The 24,937-nt window shown below is 53.2% G+C and overlaps 1 protein-coding gene and 1 long non-coding RNA gene across 7 annotated transcripts in view; one reads left to right on the top strand and one right to left on the bottom strand.

The window, feature by feature from the left end:
- CTDSPL (CTD small phosphatase like) overlaps nucleotides 1-24,937 on the top strand; it is a 100,862-nt gene that overhangs the window by 57,506 nt on the left and 18,419 nt on the right. For 4 of the 6 annotated variants that reach the window (XM_036431869.2, XM_036431862.2, XM_045579416.1 and 1 more), the window contains exons 2-3: nucleotides 14,114-14,268; nucleotides 22,006-22,038. In XM_036431869.2, coding sequence (XP_036287762.1) covers nucleotides 14,114-14,268; nucleotides 22,006-22,038 — 188 coding nt within the window. The remainder of the gene's footprint in view (nucleotides 1-14,113; nucleotides 14,269-22,005; nucleotides 22,039-24,937) is intronic. The other 2 variants (XM_045579414.1, XM_036431867.2) reach the window with 1 other exon arrangement.
- Nucleotides 4,337-23,241, bottom strand: LOC118715479. The gene is made up of 4 exons (XR_004986911.2): nucleotides 23,075-23,241; nucleotides 18,845-18,847; nucleotides 11,156-11,165; nucleotides 4,337-4,347 (listed from the first exon to the last, which is right to left on the bottom strand). It is a non-coding gene; the product is annotated as an uncharacterized LOC118715479 (long non-coding RNA).

Raw genomic sequence — 24,937 nt, forward strand, 5'->3', positions numbered from 1 at the left:
CCTCCTGGGTCAGAGGAGCAGAGAGGGAGATCCGTGTCCGGTTTAAGATCCCCCACCCCCGGTGCTCTCAGTCACTAGGGGTTTAATGTGCTTTTCACTTGCTCTGTGGACTGGGGCAAGTGTTTGGGTCAGATTTGGTCACGTGGGTTTAAGAGGAACTAATAATTCAGCCCAGTTCCAGCCTCTTCCCTGCACAGACACACACACACACACTTGCACATACATGCACACATACACAGTGTATGCAACTTGCGTGCTGGCATAGAACTCTGATGAGGCCTCACTTCCGTGGTAAGGGGACATGCCCGGTCAGAGAGGGGTCATTACTGGACATCCTGTTTCTCCTCTCAGGGCCCTCTTCTCTTGGGCCTTGTCTCTGCCAAGGTCTGATGTGCCGGAGGGCTTTTCCCAGGGCTTGGGGAATGCAGATCCTCAGCCAGGTCAGCCCCAGCGAGTACCCCTGGGGAGGAGCCTGAGGGCCACCACAGCTAGCTGCCCCACGGGGACCTGGGTTTGACCCCTGACTGCTGACCTCAGCCGCAGGCTTGCAGGTCTGTGGAGCATACAGGCCCGGTCTGACCCAGAGTGACCCTGGGCGGTCTGGGGAGCAGTGACCCGAGGGACCTGAAGCAGGGGCCACGGGGACCGCTGCACTCCCAACGGGAAAGTGGGCCTCAGGGCAGGACTTGGGCGGGAAGTCCAGTTGCTCCGTCTCATTGGGAGAGTCTCCTTCCTCTGCTCAGAAAGGTCTTTACTGCATAGATCGCTGCTCTTTCTCCTCGCAAATGTGGGTCTTTGGGGTTACGGGTTACATCGGGCCTTATGGGCCGGCATGGGCGCCATATCACCCTTTGCCACACAAGTGATTGGCGAGTGGGGCCTTGCTAGCTCCCGGCTAGAAGCACTGCAGTGTGTTTCTGGGTGAAGGTCGCCTTCAAGGCTGCAGCCCAGCCCAGGCTCCGAGCCCTCGGGCCTGGCAGGACTGTGCCAGCCTGCGGGCATCGGACAAGCCAGGGCGGTGCTTTCATCGTGGGCACTAAAGGCTAAGCCCTCAAGCATCCTGTACTTCCCTGTGTGACGCTGCGGAACATGACAACAGCCCGGTCCTCGCCAGGGAGGGCCTCTAAGCAGGCGAGCGGCCTAACCACAACTGCACTGGTGAAAAGATCCCACTGGTGAGCCCAGCCCGTGTGGGTCAGTGGTTAGTGTCGTTCCATGCACCAAGAGGTCACTGGTTCCATTCCCGGTCAGGGCACATGTCCGGGTTGGGACCTTGATCTCCAGCGGGCTGGGGCTAGTGGGGGAAGGTGGGGTGGGAGGGGGTGTGCAGAAGGCAGCCAGTCAATGTGGATGTTTCTCTCTCCTCAGTGTTTCTACCTCCCTCTCCGTTTCCCTCCCTCTCTCTCTAAAATGAATAAAAGCCTCTTTTTTTTTTTTTTTTTTTTTTTTTTTTTAGAGAAAGAGTGGGTGAGCAGAGACTGCCACCCGCCAGACTGCTGCACGAGTTCAGGGAGGGTGGGCGGCGGCGTGGGCAGGGATGGGGGCTGAGCAGATGGGGGGAGAGCCGGGCCTGATGGCCGGTGGGCTGTGAGGGGCACGGGAAGCAAGCTGAGCTTGGTGTCCACGTCCCTGGTGCTCTTGACGTGATAGCAAAGTCATCCGCTGGAGGAAGGAGCCCGGGAAAGGCCACGAAGCCCGCCCGTCCCAGCTGCCGGTTCGAGCGCGTTCTTAAAATACCCGGCGTTGGCAGAGCGGAAGTCTGTGTGGGAAGAGTCACGGGGCACGTCTTATTCCCCCAAGAGCGGTATTTATTTTGAAATCCATGGTTTATGCATCTTTAGAGAGGTCTCTTGGTTATCATTTTTTTCCATTTGCAACATTCTATGCCCTGGAAAACTCCCAGTAAAGGAACACATCACCAGATCGGAAGAAGCCATGCCGTGATGGCACTTCCCCGTGTACGGCTAAGAACGCGGGGCTGTTTGACACTGACATTTGGAGGTGCATCTTTCCATCTGAATTATTAAACTGCCAGCCGGTTCCTGCACACCAGCCTCCGGCGCCTCCCTGGCTTTTGCTCTCTGTTTGTCTACCCAACAGCACACAGACCAGGACACGGTCCGCATCGCTCTAAACCATGGTGGAGGCGCACGGAAGATGACAATAGTCGGAAGGGAACTCGTGTAAACACACGATGGCATGACATTGGCGGAATCCATCCGAAAACACGTGTCCCCGGGCCTTAGGGCCCAGGCCTGTTGGAGTCAGGCTGTGGGAAGCGCAGACACTCGCACTGTACCCTTCCCTCAAAGCAGAGCGGAAGGGCTTCTGTGTGGGAAAACGGGACAGGAGGCCTTTGGCCAGGGGTTAGCGCTCACACCGGTCCAACGTGAGACTTTGAAAGTGCGGGGAGCGTTCCGAGGGCGTTCTGGCGGGTGCTGCCGCCGTCTCCCCGACCCGGCCCGGCCCGGGTGTCCGGCCGCCGGAGGGACAGAGGCTTCTCCTGGCCTGCTTTCGGCTCCTTCGTCCCTGGTGGCTGCTGCCCCACAGCCTGGAAGGCTTGTTTGTCCCCGTGGACCAGGAATTCGGAAGGGCTGGGCAGTCCGGGGTGGGTGTGTGAGAGACGGAGGGACAGGCCGTTGTGACCCAGAGCCAGCGTGTTTGCTTTCCCTGCCGACCCCCCTCTCCCGTCCTCGCCCGCTGCTCCCGGGAGGGGGGCTGGTGGGCATCCGGAGCCGTGACCCTGGTGGGGATCGTGCAGAACGCCCCGTGGCCCCTGTGGCTCTTCCTGCCCCCGCAACTGCAAAAATAAGGACGAGAGTAAACATTCGGGGCCGGGTTTATTTTGGTGAGGCGAGTTCCAGTCTGGTTTCTAAAATTAGGACTTCTGCGGGATGCATGCGGTCCGAGGCGCCCTGCCAGAACTCTGCCTCGGGGGTGGGCAGTTCTCCTCCTTGTTGTTTGCGACTGTGCATCCGAACCCTCTCTCACGGCCATCCATCCGGCCGTCCCTCCGGCCGGCTATCCGCGCACACCCACTGCCCGGGTAGGCAGCTGCTATCCCGCGCATTGTGGTAGGCTCCCGCCCCCTCCCACACCAGCGTGACCCCCACTTACAATAGATGAGGATCGACCTGCCTCCTGTCCTTCCTACACTGACGGACAAGCCTTCTGAGAGAATAGCTCTCCCCCTGCCCCTGTCCCTCCTCAGAGCGCTCACTGACACCCCCTCCCTGCTTCATGCTAAAGCCTCCCCCCTCCCCCCACCCGCCTCTGGTCTCACCTGGCGGGACCCCCTCTGCCACTCACAGTGGCCTCCTCGCTGCCCCTCACACTCCCTGGCTGCTATCTTGCCTCCGTAACTTTCCATTTTTTTTGGATGTGTCCCTCCAGCGCCCTCCGTCGGTCCATCCCTCTGGCTCAGTGTGGTCCCACTTCCCCTGGGGGACCGCCCTGCCCAAGGGGAGCCTGGACCAAGCGCGGTGGGGGTTTGCCGGCATCGGGGGCCGGTTGTCTCTGTGCCTCGGTGTCCAGAGCAGAGGACACAGGCGGGAAACACTTATGTGTAGCCCTCTCTTCCCGCATCAGTTTTGCCCCCGAGGGAGCTGTCCCGGCTCTCACAGGCTGCCCTCCCAGCATGCTTCCTGGGCTGGACGTTCTCCTCCACCCAGACTCAGTCGGCTCTTTCGAGAAGGCAGCCGGGCTGCTGTGCCCCTGCCCCTGCGCCCGGGGCTGTGTGGGAGGGGGTGGGGATGGCATCCACGGGCTGCCTTCATCGGCCTTCTTGGGTGGAACAGGGATAGGCAGGGCCAGTGGCAAAGCCCTCTTTCCTCCCTGACCCCCCTCCCCCTTCCCCACACGTGGTTTAACGCTCTGCTGTTTCCACCTTAAAATTCTTACTTTTTGAACAAGCGGGCCTGCGTTTGCCATTTTGCGTCAGGGCCTTGCAAAGTATGTGTCTGGTCCTGGTGCTGACAGACGGGGGAGGGTGGGGAGCGTGGCAGAGGGAGTGCGGGGCGGTGTGTGTGGAGGCCTGTGGGGGGTGGGTACCAGACAGGAGGAGAGGGGGAGGTCATGCACCCCTCCTGTAGGGGCGCTAGTTCTCCGAAGCTGGGAGAGTGCTCAGGTGGGGCGCTCCTTAGCACCTGACTCTGGCCCCAAGCAGCCTTATTTCATTGCTGTTGGAAGCCTGCCATGTGTGAGGCCCTGCTCCAGCAACTTTCCTGTCTCAATCAGAGGAAACCCCGAGTCCTTCTAGTGGCCTGGAGGCCCTGCCTGACCTAGCCCTTGACCCCTGACCTCCTCCTACCACTGTTACCACAATTACTGTGTTGCAGCTACCCTAGCCTCCTGACTGTTCTGGACATGCCCAGAATGGCCCAGCCTGAGGGATGGGGTTAGGGTTAGGGTTAGGGTTAGGGGGTGCTGTCTTCACTAAGGATGGCAGGGAGCTGAAATCTGGGTTCCGCAGAGCAGGGGCCTGGCCCTCTGTGGGTGGCACAGGTTCAAGGACGAGGACAGCTTGCTGTGGGCAGGAGGGTCCCCAGGCACGCGGTGCTGACTGGGCTGAGTGCTCTCTCAAGAATCTCAGGAACCGCTTCTTTGTAGAGCATCAGTCATGGTCACGGTCCTGCTTCCTTTCACTCATTCATGTAGTCCGTGAACATCTGCTGGCACAGGCCTGCTGTGCACCAGGTGCTTCTGGGACTCGGGGACACACACGTGAACAAGGCGGGTTCCAAGCCCGTGTCCCTGGAGCCCCCCGTCCAGAGCTTGTCCCGAAGCACACGCCAAGGTGCAGGCGCGGGGCCGTGTCTGATCCGCTCCACCTGGCGTGACCACGGACACTGTCCCACGTGTCTTCCTCACGGCCGTCTCTCAGGGCAGCGCAGGATTCCACCCCGTGGCCATGCCCTGATGCCCGTGACCGTGTCTGCTCCCTGCACATCCGGGCTGTTTGCTCTTTGGCACCTCACTCCCCCGCTTCTCACACAGATGGTTCCCGTTGCAAGTGCCGGCAGCGTGTGTGTGTGTGTGTGTGTGTGTGTGTGTGCATGGGCCTGTGCCATCAGAGCCTTACCGCCGCCGTTGGCTGCAGACTCTTATTTTTAATCGTTTCTGCTCGCTTCATAGATACAAAACCGCCCTCGTTGTTTAAACATGCGTTTATTTGATGAGTGTTAAATTTTAACCTTTACTTCCTCCCAAGTGCGCTGCCTGTTTGCATCCTTTGTTCCGTTACCCTGGGCTCTCGAGGTGAAAAACAGGCCCTGGGTCATGATCCTTACCAGCTCCGCTTCTCGGCTCGCCCATAGCTGGTTTCTATCTTCTCGGCTGCGCAGGAGTGGTGTGATCTCGGGCACCAAGGTCTGGGGGAGTGCCAGGGTGAGGAAGGGTATTCCCGGAGGAGGGGCTCCAGAGGAGAGCCGGGCGGCCTGGGGACGTTCAGGGCGCCGTGGATGGACAGCCACTGTGTCCGGTTCCATCTCACAGGGCTGCTGGGAATATCATTGGTTCATTTTGGAGTTTTGAAGTGAAGGCAGGTGGCGCAAAACCTCATATTCACGGTTGCTCCCTGGAAATAAAGCTCCAACCCCACAGAGTGCTTAAGGGGGGGAGGCAGGAAGAGGTGTGAGGTGGCTGGGAGCCCTGCAGTCACGTGGCTTTGGCTTTGAACCCAGCACTCGTGCTGCGTAGTTGTATGCATTCTGAGTTTCTGTCTTCCCATCAAAAGATGGTCACGTCTAGCCAATGTGGCTCAGTGGTTGAGCATCGACCTATGAACCAGGAGGTCACGGTTCGATTCCCGGTCAGGGCACAGGCCTGGGTTGTGGGCTAGATCCCCAGTAGGGGGCGTGCAGGAGGCAGCCGATCCATGATTCTCTCTCATTATTGATGTTTCTCTCTCGCGCTCCCTTCCTCTCTAAAATCAATAAAAAATATTTTTTTAAAATAAGAAAGGTGGTCACGCCCTAACCAGTTTGGCTCAGTGGATAGACCATCAGCCTCGGGACTGAAAGGTCCCAGGTTCTGTTCCGGTCAAGGGCATGTGCCTTGGTTGCGGGGCACATCCCCAAGTGGGGAGCATGCAGAAGGCAGCTGACTAATGTTTCTCTCTCATCGATGTTTCTAACCCTCTCTCCCTCTCCCTCCCTCTCTGTAAAAAATTTAATAAAATATTTAAAAAGCAAAGAAGAAAGGTGGTCACATTGGCACTGCACACTGGGAAGGCCAGAGACGCTTTATGTCAAGAGGCTCAGTTCGTGTGGTCTGTTGCGAGCCTACAGGGAACAGGGAAACCGTATCCTATCATCATGGGAAGGTGAGAGTGAAATGTCTCCCGTGCCACCTTTAGCCACCAGCCCTGCTCCCCACTCCCCACCCCGCCTCCCCGGACCGGTCGCTGCTGGAGGAGCAGAGCCAGTTCCAGGCTGCGGTGGGAAGAGGCACGCTCAGAGGTACCTTTCTTTCCGAGCGCGTTTGGGTGGAACCCCCTGGGGAAATGCATCGCTTAGAAACGGAACAGGGGCTGCCTGGAGGTCTCAGAAAAGCGACTCTTTGGCTGCCGAAGCCCCCCCACCCCCCACCTTTTTTTTTTCCTAGGTGAAAAGGATGTTTGGATTCTCAGCAGCCACATCTGCTTTTGAACCGCGTGCCTGCAGCCCGTGCCCGGCCTCGCCCCGCCCTCCGCAGCCCCCCTGTTATTCCAGCAGCGGGAAGCGGAGGTTGTTGACCGCTCTCGGGGGTGGGAAAGGAATGTAACGTATGCGCAGACTGTCCAGAATTTCCTGTTAGACACCCATCGCAAACCACGGCCCCGGGACGCATTCCAGACATCGCAGCGGTTCCAGGAGAGAAGAAACGGTGCATTCATGTACGCTGGCCGGGCGGGCCTCCCTTCCTCCCTCCCTCCCTCCCAGAAAAGGGCGTTTAGCTTCCTCCGCAGCGACTGCGCCCTGAGCTGCACTGTGGGTGCTCTGACACCCACCCCCTGGCGGGAAGGAAGACGCCTGCCTGGGGGAACCGCCGGGGGCCGTTTTGTAGCCTCGACAGCATTGCCGTCCACGGGGGTGCTTGGAACGGGGGTCGTATTTTTACTTTAGCGTTCTGCTTAGATGATCTAAACCTGCTGTGGACCACCACTTCTCTTTAAGGTGTTTATTGACTTCAGAGGGGAAGGGAACAGGAGAGATGGAGACATCCATGATGAGAGAAAGTCATGGATCGGCTGCCTCCTGCCCGCCCCACCCTGGGAGTCCAGCCCACAGCCCGGGCATGGGCCCTGACCAGGACTTGAACCGTGACCTCCTGGTTCCTAGGCTGACGCTCCACCACTGAGCCACACCGGCCGGGCATGGAGGGTCTGGTTTTAATGAAACCGAGTCCTCAGACGATGCTGTCAGAGACCCGGCCCTCTCCTATCTCGGCGACTTTTCCCTCCGTGTTGGCTTCACGCTCAGGTGGGCGCGTCTCACCGGGTGGCAAAGGCGGCCACAGGGGCGCCAGGCTGACATCCTGCCGGCTCAGGAGACCAGCAGGAGCAGAACGGCTCTTCCAGCAGCGGTGGCATCGGGGCCAGGGCAGGCTCTCCTGGGCCCGGGGGGGGGGGGGGGGGGGGCATGTGTATCCTCTGAGGGTCCAGGCCTTGGCCACGGCCTGGAAGCTGGTGGGACGAAAGCAGTTCCCCAGGAAGGTTGGCGAGGCACTCTTACCAGAAAGGTGGGTCATGGACTCTGGCAGGCAAAAATGTCCCGTGTCTGCCGTGCTCGCCCTCGCTCGAGGGCGCTTTGAGGTCCTGGCTGTGGCCCCTGGGCCAGCACGGTTCCCGGAGAGACCGGGGAAGTCTACGGGAGGCTTCCCGTCTCGCCCGTAGGATTGAGGTCTCGGAATGGCACCGACCGATGCATCCACGTTGCGCCGCCCCTTCGCTGCGCCGGAGGAGGGGCGGTCCCGGCCCTGGGCGGAGGAAGAGAGGGAATGTCCAGGAACGGGAAGCATGGTCTGTCTTTCCTGGCGGGGCTGCCGTGACCCCACGTCCAGGATAGAAGCATTAGGGAAATGGCTACCTGCCCCTTTGACCTCAGTGTCACACGCCCTGACGCTGTCAGAGGTCCCAGCGGGCCTGGCGGAGCCCCAGGCCGGCATCTCCAGCTCCTCACCACCCCTCCCAGGCTTCCTGTCGGCCCGGGCCTGCTCAGAGCAACGGAGAACGTTACATCTTAGGGTCCCCCCATCTGCTCCTGCTGGCGACCCCCCTGCACTCAGCCTATGGGATGTCCAGGCCCCTGGCCCAGCATCTGTGTGAAGAGAAAGGCAGCTGCAGGGAGCAGGGGAGCGGCCGTGGGCTTGTCTTGGTTGGCAGGGCTCAGAAAGAGAAGAGGGGGCAGTCGGTCTGACGGGCCTGCCCTGCCAGCACCAGCATCTCATAGCCCAGGAGATGGGAGCCTGCAGGAGAGGCCCTGCTGGGCCCGTTCACCTCCTGCGCGGACCTCCCGGGTTCACCTCACACGGGAGGCTTCTCGTTTTTGATGCACAGCCAGGGGGCAGGAGGCCCTGGGTCAGATGCCCACCGGGCAGGCGCCTCGCTCAGCTCAGCCAGGCAGAGGGCTCAGCTGAAGCCCCCGAGGGAGCCCAGGGAGAGGAAAGCGGGTGGCAGCCCCCACAGAGCTCATGTGGACCCTTAACCCTTCCCTTTCTTTTCTCCCGTCGTCAGAGCAATCCCATGGAACCACTTTCCCAGATGGGTGTCTAGTTTTGCTTTCTAAGTTACAGCTTATGTAACCGATGTCTGTTACAGTAAGTTATGCCTCCCTGTTGTCAGATGGCAGGGGGGAATGGGGAGGAGATATGTACCTACAGAATCCAGCCTTGGTTTCAGAACCCCCACTCCTTTAAAAAGCAAAGCTTTTAAGAGACAAATGACAATAACAAGCGCTGATGTTTGTGAAGTGCTTGCCCAGAGCCAGACACTGTTCTGACGCTTTATAAGGGCTCATGTCATTCTCACAATTGCCTGTAATTGCCTTTATTGCCCCCGTCTTACAGATAAGGAAACAGAAGCACAAGAAAGTCACGTAACTTAATGTAGGTCCTGGCTGTTGCTGGTCAAACCAGAATTCTCCTCCTGAGCAAGCGGACCAGTCTGTTCCCTCGTGGGGCTTGCCCTTGGTGGGTCATGTTGCTCATTGGTCACAGGAACAACAGCAGCAAGAAAACGAGCCGCCAAGGTGTGATAGTTGCCCAGGGACAAATGGTGAGGGCTTCCGCTGGAGTATACCAGGGGCAGGGCATTGCTGAGGACAGACTTAAGAGCTGGTGAGGATATCAGACAACCCAATGAAAGGGAGAAGGGTAGATTTTAAGACTAGGAGAGGGGTGGAAGTTAAGAGAGAGGAATGAGCTGAAGACATATCTCAGCCCAGGCTGTATGGCTCAGGGATTGAGCATCCACCCATGAACCAGGAGGTCGCCGGTTCGATTCCCAGGCAGGGCACAAGGCCGGGTTGCGGGCTCGATCCCAGGAGCGGGCGTGCAGGAGGCAGCTGATGGATATTTCTCTCTCATCATTGTTTCTGTCTCTCCCTCTCCCTTTCTCTCTCCCTAAAAATCAATTTTAAGAAAACATTTTATATATCTTAGACATGCACACATTCATGTAGAAATCCAGTGGCCAAGGAACAAATTCCTTCAAGCCAGCCCCTGGAGAGCAGGAGTGTTCTGAGAAGAGGGGATGTGAGGACAGAAGGAGTGGGAGGTGAGATGTCAGTGTGATCGCAGGGAGGAAATGGAGTGAGGTGGGCAGGGATGGGTATGGGCCCGCGTGGGAAGGTGATGGGGAAAAGCAGAAAACTTGGGGATGATTTTCAACGGCTTTTCTTCCTAAGTCTGATTTTTTTTTTTTTAAAGAGACATGACATTTTTTTTATGTCATGTTCTAGACCCATGTTCAGCCTTGCTATCCCTTCCTTGACGCCTCCAAAGTAGTCTTAAAACCCACGTAACAGGAAGGTGCGGGCGCTCAACTCTCTTTTTAATACCCTGCTGACACGGCCCTGGTGATAAAGACTTGTTTCTGGATCCCCGCGCCACCCGGAGACCTCTCTCCTTGGCACGTTATCGGTGGGAACACTGGCAGGGCGGGAAGAAAGGCGGCGAGAGGCGGGTCCTGATTACAAGCAGAGCAGCTGGGCGGCCCTTGTGTGCGCAGGGCGGGTGGGAGGGTCGGCTGGGGCTGCCGGGTGAGGAGGCCGAGGGGAGCATTCTGCTGGGGAAGGACACGTCTCGGGGGCCTTCCTTTCACATGGGCCTCCTCTGGTTTTGAGGTCATCACGGCCCAGGGGGTGTGGGCCGTGACGGTAGCGACATTGACTTCCTGCAAGGCTGTCGCCTGGTGTGTGCTCCCCGGGCACGGAGTGGGGAAGGAGCATTGGAGTCCGTCTGACGTTCAGGTTTGGAAGTGAGCACGCTTCCTCCGGGGCATCACCGGGCCGCTGGGAAAACACAGGAGGCGGAAACGGGAGCGCCCATCACCCGGTGATGACTGTTCACCGTTTGTCACGGTTTTGCTGATCTGATTTGTGCTCTCTTTCCACCTCTTCTTGTACAGTTCTGACCCAGTCAGATACACAATTATTTATCGAGCTTTTCTGTTCTGATGTTATAAACATTTCTCCATCAAGCTATGGACTTGGATATCATGTATCGGTAGTTGAGTGTCGACCTGTGAACCAGGAGGTCACGGTTCAATTCCCGGTCAGGGCACATGCCCGGGTTGGGGGCTCGATCCCCAGTAGGGGGCGTGCAGGAGCCAGCCCATCCATGATTCTCTCTCATCATAGATGTCTCTGTCTCTCTCTCTCTCTCTCTCCCTTCCTCTCTGAAATCAATAAAAATATACATATATTTTTTAAATATCATGTTTCAACTAAAACCTTTCCGCCAGACCAGCGGTCGGCAAACTGCGGCTCGCGAGTTTGACTAATGAGTTTGCCAACCACGGACCTAGACTCTCCATTCCAATAATTACAGGCTGTTGTTTCTTGTGATTAAGCCCCTGTCCCAGCGGTAGGCAAACTCATTAGTCAACAGAGCAGCAAACCATGGCTCAGGAGCCACATGTGGCTCGAGAGCCGCAGTTTGCCGACCGCTGCGTGACCAGACTCTAGCTGGAGGAGAGGCAGCTGCTGGGGTGGAAGGCAGGAGGGCGGTCACATTACAAGCCCATGTCTTGAACCCTTTTAGGAACAAGTGAGCTGGGGAGGGGAGGGGCCCGTGCTGGCCCTGAGGAAATCCATTCCCCGCTGGCCTGGTTTTGAGAGCACCGGACCCAGCCAAGAGGGGCTGGACTCTTAGAAAGCCCCCGCCTGCCGGAGGCTGCCGCAGGCCCGGGGACCGGTTAGCGGGAGAGGCCTGGGCCTGCCGCAGGCGTGCGAGTGAGGCTGCGCGGGCTGCTCCACGGCTTCCTGCAGAGCAGGGAGGACCTGAGAGGCTGCCATTTCCCCGTCGGGGGTGATGGGCTCCCAAGTGACTCGAGCTCCTGGAGTGACTCTCGCAGGCTATTTATAGCCTCTCCAAGCTAAGTCATCAGATGGTGGAAATTATAAGGAGCTCGCTGGCTCCAGGCTTAGGATTTTTCTTTTAGCATGTTAGTTAGTTAGTTAATTAGTTAGTTAGTTAGTTAGAGGTTGATGTATGTGATCCTCAGAGGAGGAACATAGAATCGGGGAAGGTGCTGCTTGTAGAACTGTTGACTGTCCAATCTGGAATTACCTGCTCCGTGTCTCTGAGACAGGAACAGACAGCTTGTTTCCTTGCAGGGAAATGGACTGCCGTTCAGAGGAGAGAGAGTTGTGTTTTGATTTTAATCCTTACCCGAGGATAGGTTTTTCATTGATTCTAGAGAGGGATGGAGGGAGAGAGGAAGGGAGGGAGGGAGGGAGAGAGGGAGAGGGAGAGGGAGAGGGAGAGAGAGAGAGAGAGAAAGAGGGAGAGAGAGAGAAAGGGAGAGAGAGAGAAACATTGATGTGATAAACATTGATCAGTTGCCTCTCACACACGTCGCAACTAAGAGATCGAATCCACAACCCGGGTATGTGCCCTGACCGGGAATCGAGCCCATGACCCTTCAGTGCACAAGCCGATGCTCTACCCACTGAGTCACACCGGCCAGGGCAGAAGAGAGTTTTTTTCCTTCTCTGTAAAATGCTTGTGTGTGGCACAAAAAAAAAACGAAAACACCCAACATGACAACAAAACAGTTTAATCGTTGACATGAAATGTGAGTTGATTGCAGTAGTTTCCTCTCCGTTTGGCCTTTTTCTTCTCCTTCTTAATCTTACCTAAGTCGTTCCAAGATTTTCTTCGACGTGGCACACAGAGAAAGCACCCACTTCGGGAACAGGCCCGCTTGGGTTCGAGTCCCTGCACACACAATCCCTGGGTGTGTTTTCTCAGCACTGAGAGGGAAGCAGTGACCCTAGGGGAGCTGGGAGGACCGCAGGAGATGCGGGTTGTAAAGGACTGGAATTAAGACGCTGGGCCTCCGTACGCAGTGGTCACTATCATGGTCACCATGGCTGCTGGCTCAGACTCTGGGTCCAGTGCCCTGGTCGGGCCTGGCATGTGGGGCCTGGGATGGTACCTGGGACATGCGCTCAGAGACCCACCAGGAAGATAAAAGAGCCAGCCAGCTCTCCCGGGATGTATGGTTCTGAAGCTCATCTTTGGTGAATAAGGATCTTCAATTCACACTTCCTGGGCCATCTGCCCAAAGGCAGGCTGGAGACCCACCCAGGCCTGTAGAGTTGCTGGCAAAACAGCCTTTTCCGTTCTTTTTCGGAAATCCCGTCCGAATGCACATGCTTTGTGCTACCGGCAGGAGAGCGAGGACCCCAAGACTTTCAGCACAGGTTTTGCAATCTCTTGAGGTGGAGGGTGCTCTACGCGTCCCTCAAGTGTTCAAAAATAGGATTCGTGCCAGAATTGCTTTTAGGGAGAGAGAAACTCCAATAGCGGTCGCCTGGACTTCAATCATTTCCCATGTTGGTGATTCTCCCGGTCCCCCTGAGCCTGTCCCTTTGCCTGCGGCCTCTTCTCAGAGCTGACCCTCCCCAACGTGGTGTGTGGGGGGACCGTCCTGGCTGCATTCCCAGGCAAAATCGCCCTGCCCTCCAAGCGGTCCGTTCCCTCCCCGAGGTATGTTTTTCCTCGGGACGGATGTGTGCCTTCTCTTGCTGGCGGGGAGGGGGGGGGGCAGCTTGTCCTGCACCCAGGGTAACAGAAAGGATCCATCACTCCCTCTGGAGCTTTGGTCCAGGCCCAGGGAGGGAACAAGGCGTGGCCCAAAACTAAGGTGACCAGACGTCCCGCTTTTGGCGGGACAGTCCCGCCAAAAGCGGGACGTCTGGTCACCTTACCCAAAACCCACCTGGGACTCACGAAGATGGACTTGGCCCAGGCCAGCCCTGCTCGGGCCAGGGCCGTGTTCTCTGCCCCCGCTTTCCGGCCGTGTGTGTTGTAAGTGTAATGGAAGCCTCCAGCCCGGAGCTCCGTGAGTCCGGGCTGCGGTCAGTCTTCCATCAGAGTTGAGGAAGGGGCTCCTTCGTGCCTGTAATATGCTATTTCTTAACCCATGAATGAGTCACTTCCACGGTGAGCGGGGAGTAGCTGAGACCCTCGTTCCAGAGTGACTCTTGGGTCCCTTCCTAGAGAAACGCTGCTCGGAGCCGTCAGGGGCCTTGGTTTGGAAGGAGTGCTTCTTGCAGGCTCAGGAGACGTTCTCTGCCGGGTCCAGGCATGCAGAGGGTGCCTGACCCTCAGCATTTAGGTCACGTCCTGAGCAAGCAGCCCCCACGGGGCTGAGGGCCGAGGAATTCTGTCCAGCCAGCAGGACTGGACTCTGCCGACCTGCTGGCCTTCTAGGATCCACATGCCGAATAACAATCCCGCAGCGTGACCTCCTGGGGCCCCTCGTCGGTTTGTCCTGAGTGGGTCTCCCGGTCTCGGGACCAGAGTCAGGGTGGGGTGGGGGCTGTGCCCATTGGCGTCTTCACGCAGCATCACAGCCGTGATAGCGTGCCACCCTGGGCCACAGCATGCCGTTTTCTCTCTCCAGCCTCCCACTGCAACGTGAGCCTGAAGAAGCAGCGGAACCGCAGCATCCTCAGCTCCTTCTTCTGCTGCTTCCGGGACTACAATGTGGAGGCCCCGCCCGCCAGCAGCCCCAGCGTGCTGCCCCCGCTGGTGGAGGAGAACGGCGGGCTGCCCAAGGTCAGTGCAGCCCAAGGACCGCGCGCCCCGCACAGCTGCACAGCTGCCTGTCTGTCACATCCCGGACAGACGTCCTTCCTGAGAGCCCAGCACGGTGTGGGTGGAGCCGTTTACTTAAAGATTCGAGGTCACCGAAAGCGCCGTCTCTTTTGTTAAAAGATGTCTCCGTCGTCCCCATGTAGCAGCTGAAGTGTGTGTGTGTGTGTGTGTGTGTGTGTGTGAAGAGAGTTGTAAGCCTCCGTTCACATGTTGATAACATTCTTGGCCAGTTGAGTGTGTGAATGGAGAGCGAAAGGACAATGAGCCGACAGGGACATGGAAAGCAGGGTCGTGGGAAAGAGCTAAGAATAAATACAAGTGGCTTTCACTACCTTGTTTAATAGCAGACATTAGCTGTTAAGGATCCTTTTACAGGTAGCAAGTAAATAATTGTAAGCCGATTGTCACCGTAGGTTAAAAAAAAAAAAAAAAAGAATAAACAGATTCTACCCACATGCTGTCTACAGACATATTCAAAACAGAGTAACTCATAATAATGAAAAATAAAAGGATAAGCAAAAAGACATCCTACAAGTATAAGCAAAACGAAAACAATTCAGTGAAAAACAGAAGTCCAGGTGAAAATCACTGAGGGAGGCAAAGGGGATTGATTACATATGATGAAGATAGTCAAGATTGAGGGCACAGAAGTCATAACCCTTCAGGCCCCGAATCCCATGAGCAGAGGACATGAGCTGGTATTTCACAAAACAAGTAATCCTGTGGGTCAATAAGCAAAATGTTTTTCGATATGGCCAGTAATCAGAGAAATACAAATTAAATGAGATCTTTTTCCATTATCAAAGGTATCTTTGAAGGGAATACTTGGGTTTGGTGTAGAGATGGGAGAAGGGAGGGGAGAAGAGATAAATTGGTTCCTGGTAGGAGTATTAATTGGCTTACACCTTTCTGGAGGGAAATCTGGGGTCTGACCTTAAACCCTTAAACCATATGCCCATTTGTTCCCCTCAGCAGCTCCAGCTTATGGGCCCAGATGAGCCCACACTAAAGCCTGGGAAGTGCATTACCGCCTTCTGTGTCCCTGACATCTTCCGGGGAAAGAGCAGGCACGGGACTAATTCTCTCTGGCTCTCAGTGAGAAGCAGGGAACCGCCATCAGGGGGGATTGCTCACCTTCCTTGGAGTCCCAGCACAAAGACATAAAACGTACAGTCCTGTGGGGTCAGCTGCCCAGCAGGAGCCTGGGAATCCACCATGTGTGTGAAGTCCTCGGGGGGGCTGTACTGATGAGCTGAATTGCTTGCACTTTTTGTGCCTTGAACAAGCCCTGTGGTCTGGGGTCTTTCTCCATCTCTCTGTGGTTTGTCAGTTTGGGCTGGGCTGGAGCACGAGAACGTCAGTCCTTGCTGGGCCTCACGGTGCTCCCTCATTTGCCACTGCTGAGAAAGTCCAGGTTGAAAAATCAGACTCTGAGACTCCTACGGAGGTAAAACTAATGGAAGAAGTAGAAGAGAACTTTAACAGAAACTCAGGAAATGACATTTCAGGGACTGAATTTTAAGTGCAAAAGTAACTTTTAGAACTTAAAAAACATCCCATGATTTCTAAATATAAAAATTCAATAAACAAACGAAGAAAAGAAAAAAAAGGGAGAATGAGAAATGGTCACTGCTGAGAACTGAATTAAGTTCTGGGAGAGCAAATGGAAGAAATATCTTACAATTCAGACCAGAAGCACAGAGATGGTAATTGGGGGAGGGGGGAGGGGCCATCTAAGAGACCTAACATGCAAATAATAAGACATGGAGAAAGAGGAAAAAGTAATAGAAGAAATTTTTCTTGAGCTGAAAAAATTTTAATTTGCAGATTCAAAGGGTACCAAATCTACAGTAGGGTTAGTGGGGGCAAGTGAGGGAACACAGGCTTAGATACATGCTAGACTTCTCAGCAACACTGAAAGCCAGGAGACTATGAAAAGTGTTTGTAAGCTATTGAGAGAAAAGAATTATAAACCAAAACTTCTATCATCAAGAAATCATCTATGAAGGAAAAAGATGTGCATTTCATGCATACAATGATTCAGAGAGAGGAGCAAAATAAATCTGGGTGAGATTGATGTTATTACAATACTAGAGGCCCAGTGCATGGATTTGTGCACCACTGGAGTCCCTTGGCCTGACCTGTGCCCTCTCCCAATCCGGGACCCTTCGGGGGATGTCAGATAGCCAGTTTCAGCCCCATCCCAACAGGCCCGATCCTGCTCATTGAGGGTCTGTGCCCTGGTGGTCAGTGCATGTCATAAGGACTGGTCAACCGGTTGTTCAGTCGCTCAGGCTTTTATATAATTAGATGATTATAGAAAATGTAGGAATAAATATAACTATTGAGATCAGAACTAATATAACAAGTAGCACAATTAGGAAATAGATCCTCAATATTCACTGAGAGTGAAAGGAGAAACAAACAGAAATGTGAACAAGCCATCCCAATTAAGGAAAGGGAAAAGGAACCAATAACATAATAAATAGCAAACCCAACATAGAGAGTAGGCATAAAAACCAAGTTTAATAAACCAAATTCTCCTGATGAAAGACCAACACGCTATCAGATGGGCTTGAAAAATCCTGCAGTATAAGTTCCCAGGACTACACCTCGATCAGATGGGAATGATTTTGGCAGCAAGTAAAAGAAAACTGACAAATAATAGCTTAGACAAATAGGGGGCTATTTTTGTCAGATAAAAAGCCTGGGGCTGGTCCTTGCTCCGGCTAGTTTAAGTGCCAGATGAGGCCATCAGGGACCCTCACTCTTTCTGTCCTTCTGTCTTTACATCTTTCTGCTCCACCGTCCTTGGCATGTTTGACTTTACCCCCGTGCCTGTTGTTCATCATCTCAAAGCACGAGCTTCAGCCGTCATATCCACACTGAAAGGAAAAGCAGAAGGAGGAGGAGTCTAGCCATGTCTGTCCCTTTTATGGGAAGTGACAGCTTTCACAGAAAAGCCCGGGAGACTTCCGCGAGGTCCCATGGGCCAGAATTTTGTCATGTGGCTTCCCTTCAGCAGCAAGGGAGGTCCAAAAGGGGAAAAATTTAGACCAGCAAAAAGAACTAATTTTTTAATATATTTTTATTGATTTCAGAGAGCAAGGAAGAGGGAGAGAGAGAGAGAGAAGCATCAGGGATAAGAGACAGTCATTGATGGGCTGCCTCCTGTATGCCCCCTACTGGGGATCGAGCTTGAAACCTTGACCAGAATCAAACCTGGAACCCTTCAGTCCACAGGCCAGTGTTCTGTCCACTGAGCCAAACTGGCTGGGGCCCAGCCAAAAAGAATTTAAACAGAATCAGAGTAGATGTACTTACTAGTCAGTGAGGGTTCAGTTACACTGCAGTAACATCCCCTCAAACCCCAGAGGCTTAAAGTAATGTAAAAAAAAAAAATTTTTCTCTCATGTTGCATGTTTATTATGATCCATAGCTTGGCCTTCTGCTCTGTGGCACCATTCAATCAAAATATGATGTGAGCCACATATAATTTACGTTTGTCTAGTAGCCCCATTTAAAAAAATTATATATGACATATCTATAATAATAAGAGCATAATATGCTAATTAGACTAGACAGCCAAACGACCTTCTGGACAAAGCTGGGGCTGTGAGGGCCGAGGCAAGCCACCGTGGCTTTACGAGGGCCAAGCCCTTTGCATGGGCCTTCATATATATATATATATATATATATATATATATATATGTATATATATATATGTATGTATGTATGTGTATGTATATAAATTGATTTCAGACAGAGGAAGGGAGAGGGAGAGAGAGATGGAAACATCAATGGTAAGAGACAATCACTGATGGGCTGCCTTCTGCACGCCCCTTACTGGGGATCAAGCCCGCAAGCTAGGCATGTGCCCTGACCGGAAATGAAACCATGACCTGATTCTCAGGTCAGCGCTCAATCACTGAGCCACATCAGCCAGGCCAAAATATTTTTAAGATAAATTAATTTTTTAAGGTTCTGTTTCTTTTTTTAAAGTATACTTTTATTGATTTCAGAGAGGAAGGGAGAAGGAGAGAGAGCTAGAAACATCAATGATGAGAGAGAATCATTGATTGACTGCCTCCTGCACGCCCCCTACTGGGGATCGAGCCCTAAACCCAGGCATGTGCCCTTGACCCGAATGGAACCTGGGACCTTTCAGTTCGCAGGCCGACACTCTATCCACTGAGCCAAACCAACCAGGGCAAGATAAATTACTTTTAATAATATGTTTTATTTAATACAGTATAGTCGAATACAATTTTAACATATAATTAATAGAAAAAATTGTCAATGAGATAAGATTTACATTTTTTTTTTATCTTAAAGTTCTTCAAAATCTGGTGCACTTTGCATTTATAGCACATCTAGATTTGAACTACCCACATTTTGCTTGCTGGATAGCATCACGTGACTAGAAACTATCATTATCGGATTGCAGTACTCTATCTGATCCTCAGTCATGGACCTAGGCTCGTGGTCGGCAAACCGCAGCTAGCGAGCCACATGTGGCTCTCCCACAAAATACCACGGCCTGGGTGAGTCTGTTTTGAAGAAGTGGCATTAGAAGAAGTTTAAGTTGAAAAAATGTGGCTCTCCAAAGAGATGTCAATCGTTGTCCTGTTGATGTCTGGCTCTGTGGACTGATGAGTTTGTGGACCACTGGCCTAGAACTATAGAGGAGGGGGGAAAGAGAAAGAAAAGAAAAGAGTCAGTGCTGCGATAGTAACCGTTATTTTAGAACAGTGTCTGCCCAGAGGCAGTGACCTGGGAAGAAGGTTCCCCACGGTGTTCAGCTGTGTGTATCCGTGAGCAGAGGCCTGTAAGGCAGTTCTCTGGCTCAGCGGAGCTCACCCGGGCTTGGTGTTCATTCATGGGCTTGCCTCGGTTACCACCTGCCAGACGCCTGTTTAAAGAATGGCGTTAACTCGGAGCAGTGCATCATTTGCATGGCACTCGCATTTTCCGTGGGAAACCAGACCCTCCTAGAAAGAGCCCACTTGAAAGTGAGACCAGCTGCTTCCCCGAGGAGGGCTCTCCGCGTGGTCAGGACACCCCACATACACAGCCCAGGCCCGGGATGTGTAGAAGCCGATTCCAGGCCTGTCTCTTCTGCTGCCTCCTCAGCTCCCCCTGCCTCGTGGAACGCAGCAGGCCAGAGACAGGGGACAGAACACAGCGAGCAGATGGCCTCGGTGGGGAAATGCTTTGACAGGAGTGGCCTGGTGGCAGCCACTGCCACATCCAGTTACAGCCTGGACCTGCAGGCCAGTGTCTGCAGCCTCTGGCCCGAGGCTAGGTCAGTGGTCGGCAAACAGAGCCAAATATCAACAGAACAACGATTGAAATGTCTTTGGAGAGCCGAAAACAGACTTCTGCGCATGGGCCGCGAAGCTTCAATCGCACTATACGTGTGCGACCACATATGGTATTTTGTGGAAGAGCTATACCCAGGGGGCCAAAGAGCCACCTGTGGCTCGTGAGCCGCAGTTTGCCAACCACTGGGCTGGGATGACTCAGCACCTAGAAGAAGGCCAGTGACAGAGGCTGAGCAGGACTTGTAAGGGTGAGGACAAAGTGAGCGAGGTTTCTGGACACTCACTAATACATGCGTACCCCGTGGTATGCAAGCATGTGCACACATACACACACACACACACACACACACACACACACGCGCGCGCGTAAACTCTGGGGTGATTTTCAAGCCCAAACATCTGTCTAGAGCAGTGCCTTGGGTCATAGTCTGTGTGCTGTCAAGCCCTGCGGATGTTATTGTTCTCTCGCTGTCGGTGATGTGTCCTCTCATTGAAGGGGTGTCTGTGTGGGGGAGCTGTGCGCAGGCTCCCTCTCGTGCAGGGTCTCTGCGGACATGTGTGACGGTCACTCCTGGAGGTCCTATCGGTACCTCGTGGGTGGAGGCCCAGGATGCTGGTAAGCGTCCACAACATCCAAGACAGCCCCCAGGGCAGAGTTCTCGGGCCCAGAAAGTCAGCGGCGCTGGGCTGAGAAACCCTGCTCCGGGCTGGCCCAGCTTGTGACAGCTTGTGAGCAGCCAGTTAAAACCGCCCGGGTCCAGCTGCTGGAAGTAGTGTGACTGAAGAGCTGCGGAAATGAACTTCTTGCAAACTGGGATGTGCTCTGAGGGCGCCCACCGTGTGTGTGGAAGAGCAACACAGCTCTGCTTTGACTCATGGCAAAAGGCCGCTTAGAACCCTTCGGACCAGCCCCGGGTGTCCTGAGCCAGAAGGAGCCATCAGGATGATCTCAAGAGGAAACAGCCGTCGCTGTTGGACTGCAGAGGGGACGCCGGGGTCTGGAGATAATCGGGAAGTTGCTAACTGGTTCCTAGAGCCAGAGCAGAGCTCAGGAAGGTGCCAGCCACCTGCCACTGTCCACAGTCAGGCTGGGCCCTTTCCCGTGACAGCCCTGTCACCAGACACACACACACACACACACCATCATATAAGACGGTTACACTTTCCACAAAGCGCTCTGTGTGTGGGAGACTGTGAACGGAGCACGCCCTGACCAGGACCACGCTGCTGCTGTCAGTTGCCTCCCATCCCACCATCTAAAGAAGCAGCAGCACAGAACGTGGCAAAGCTCCGTTGGAGAGAAACGTCTTCTTTTGTCAGCATGTCTTAACGATGCCAAAATGAAGTGTTTCCATCCCCCATGTTTGGAATGGGGAGAAGGGCATTCACGGCGGAGGAAATGATGGAGGCTCTTCCTTGGGGCCTGAATTTTCTTTTTCTTGACTATGTTTGGATTGATTTTTTTTTTTAGAGAGAGAGGAAGGGAGAGGGAGAAGGAAGAGAGAGAAAGAAACATCCATGTGGGGGGAAGGAGAAATAATTGTAATAATCTGAACAATAAAGATTTATTAAATGTTTTTTAAAAAAAAGAAACATCCATATGATGTGAGAGCAGAACATGGATCAGCTGCCTCCTGCACGCTCCCTACACTCCCCCTACTAGGGTTCGAGTCTGCAACCCGGGCATGTGCCCTGACCAGGAACCAACGACCTCTTGGTTCATGGATCGACACTCAACCACTGAGCTACAGCAGCCAGGCCAGGGCCTGAATTTTTCTGACACCCCCCTGAGAATACAGATCCTGTTCCCCTTAAAGGGAAAGCTGCCCGTGTCTGTGGCCTGGGAGGGCACTTCTTGTACCTCACCTTGACCCCCTGCCCGCTCCTCCGTGGAGGAGGACCAGCGGTGGCCAGGGAGTGCCTTGTAATCTGATGAACTTGCCTTCCTCTCCCTGCCCGCTGTGTAGACTGAAGGCCTAGTGTTCTCGGGGGAAAACTTGCTTAAAAGAAGAAAACAAGCCAGTCATTAGAGGGTGTCATGGATCAAAGTAAAGTATGGGTTTTCATTTTTAAATCTCAGTTAAGGATTAAATTTCTGGGAGTATGGAGAGGCACTATTCAAATAAACAAGAGGAGGAATGAGCCTCAGGAACCCAGCCTGGATTGTCAAAGGAGGGGGTGTCTGGGAGGCAGAGACCCGAACTGTGGGAAATCTCTGGATTCCTCCCTCGCGTTAAATGCCGCCAAGGTACCGAGGGCGGGAAGGCATGTGCCTGCTGTACAGTCGGAAGTGCTTTGAAGTTCCTTTTGAGTATATGTTCTACTACTCTTCAAACCTGACAGTGACTTTTTTTTTTTTCTTCTTTTTCCTCAGGGTGACCAGAGGCAGGTCATTCCCATACCAAGTGTATGTATATTTATTCAATTTTACTTAAACATTCATAGAGTCTTACAGCTTTGGGCCTACTACTATAAACTGTTCTTTCTTATGTTGTGTTTTATCATGTGGTATAGCCAACTCTGTTCTGTTAAAAAGTAACATGAGGCTACATTTTTTTTTTTTTTTAAATATGTTTTTATTGGTTTTTAGAGAGAGAGAATGGGAGAGGGAGAGGGAGATAGGAACATTGATGAGAGAGAAACATCTATTGGCTGCCTCCTGCACGCCCCCACTGGGGATCAAGGCCGCAACCCAGGCATGTGCCCTTACCAGGAATCAGACTGTGGCCTCCTGGTTCATAAGTCAACACTCAACCACACCAGCAGGGCCACAAATAGATACTTAATCAAAAAAAAAAATCTCTTCTCCAAATTGGTTCTCTATTTTTCCTTGGATTTTTTAAAATCTGTTTTCTGGGACCATCCAAGAGACATAGCAGTCCTACATTTGAAAGGAACTGATTTCAGTAGCACAGGCTGACTCTACATTTGGTGATGCGTGTCTCTTGTAAATTGCCCAAACAGTGTGTGATCATTTTCCTCAGAACTTGAACTCTCCACGTACTAACAAGTCGCCAGGGTGTGTGGCCAGCACACCTAGGGGTGGGGCTTTGTTGGGGAAACGGATCAGAGCATTTGGTTGGGCGGCGCGACTTCTTCTCCAACGTGGAGTCGGATTCAGATCTGTTCACCTATCTCCCCGTGGAATTTTTTCCACGTATTTTCAATCCCCAGGGAGGCTCGTAGCCTTCATGCCAAGTAGTGCCAGGTACTTCATTCTCCCTGCACAGCTAGCTACCCACATGTCACAGGTGGCAAGTGGCACCTCTCTCCCTCCCCTTGACACTCCAGGGAGCGCGCTCTCTCCTCAAAGCTCAGTCACTGCTGTCTGTACAGTGAGGTGCTGAATCAAGCACTTGTCAGGGTGAGAACGGCTGAGAAGGATGGCCCTCTCCCCACAAACATAGACTCATTCTAGAATCCTAGGATAGGATAGCCTAGACAGGGGTTCTCTACCTTCCTAATGCCGCCACCCTTTCATACGGCTCCTCATGTCATGGTGACCCCCAACCATAACATTATTTTCGTTGCTACTTCATGACTGTAATTTTGCTACTGTTAATGAATCGTAATGCAAATGTCTGTGTTTTCCAATGGTCTTAGGCTGTACAACAGCATGGGAAAGACAATAGTTGTGTTTTCATGTCTATAGACTTTTTTTTAATTTTTAAATATGTGTTTATTGACTTTTAGAGAGAGAGGAAGGGAGCAGGATAGAAAGATAGGAACATCGATGAGAGAAACATTATCAGTTGGGTGCCTCCCGCATGCCCCCTACTGGGGATCGAGCCCACAACCCGGGCATGTGCCCTGACCTGGAATTGAACCCGGGACCTCTTGAGTCACACCAGCAGGACCATGCCTATATTCTTTACATCACTGTACAATAAAAAGTTAAAACAAACTCTAGTCACAGGCGTGTTTGCTGTTACTGCCCAAACAACGGAAATCGCCCAAATCCTTGTGTTCACTTATAGAGTTTGTCATGCCCTGCCTTTTTAAAGCACTTTTCCATAGAAAACTTCTTGCAAGTGTATATTCATTTCCCTAATAACCCACCTGCTTGCTGGTTTATGATGGCACAGTCCTTCCTGGCACCCATGTCTGGGCACACCTGTTCCCAGTGCTGCCAGGTTAGGAATACCAGTAGTGCTTGGTGAATAGGGGGCCATAAAGGTGTTTTCTGGATGAGGTTGGGAAGGGTAAAGCACCCACACTCACTGGAGAGAGCCCCTCTAGAATGAGACATGCCCGTGTCCCCACATACAGCCTCGTCTTGGCCAGCCCGGCCCAGTGCCTTCCTGCCAGAAGGATCCCTCCACTTGCCGTCTCACCGGATGACCGCCTCTGCTGCCTTCCCTCCTGAACCGGCTAAAGTCCAACATTAACTCCGGGTCCTTGGCTAAGGTTCAGGTTAGACCAAACAACAGCAAGAAAAGCCACTTAAAAGGGGATTCGTCTCGATTTCTCTTTTCTCTCGTTTTCTTGGATAAACGGAATCGTTCATTCTCCAGTGGCTAGGGGCAGATGCTCTCCTGTGTTGTGTTGAGCATTAAACATCGCCCAGAGCTTGGCCTTCTTCCAGCTCAGAGAATTAGCTTGTGCACACTGGATACCGGCTAAGCCACAGAGGAAACGAACATACTTCAGATCACTTCTGGAAACGAAGCAAGGCCCACAGAAAGAAAACACGCTGAATCCAGAATGAGGTTGTCTGAGGACACCTAGCGTTTCATTCATTCTTTATGACCTTTTTATCACAAGGTTAGAGTCAGCTACCGCAAAGTCATATAAATAGATTTTCCGGCCGACACGCTGCAGGTGGGTTAAAGCAGAGGTAAAAATGCCACCTTCACTCCTGGGACACACAGCGGGGCCGGCGCTGGGCAGGGCGCTGAATCTGGACCCGCTTTATTTCTGTTTCCTGTGACTGGAGGGCGCTTTGGGTTGCAATTTGCTGGCGGGTCTATAGTTTCCCTTCAAGTTTATGAACATTTCAGTGACTGAAAAATAAATTTAAAATGCTGTGGTTCCACTACGGCTCAGAAACATACTTACGTACCGTAGTGAATCTCAAGCATAATGTGATCCGGGGAAATGAGCTGTATCGTTAGAGTCGCTGTTATAATTAAACATTCATTTCTGTGTGGCCCATTTTAACAATAACAATAACCATTATATACGTGCCAGGCAGAATGCCGGCATTTACCGCAATTAGAGCAGATAACCACAACTTTTCATGATAAGTATAATCATCCCAGCTTAACAGCCTGGAAAGAGACAGAGCTGATCGTCAAACCCACGTT

This window comes from Pipistrellus kuhlii, unplaced genomic scaffold (genome assembly GCF_014108245.1).
Source record: "Pipistrellus kuhlii isolate mPipKuh1 unplaced genomic scaffold, mPipKuh1.p scaffold_m20_p_11, whole genome shotgun sequence".
NCBI lineage: Eukaryota > Metazoa > Chordata > Mammalia > Chiroptera > Vespertilionidae > Pipistrellus > Pipistrellus kuhlii.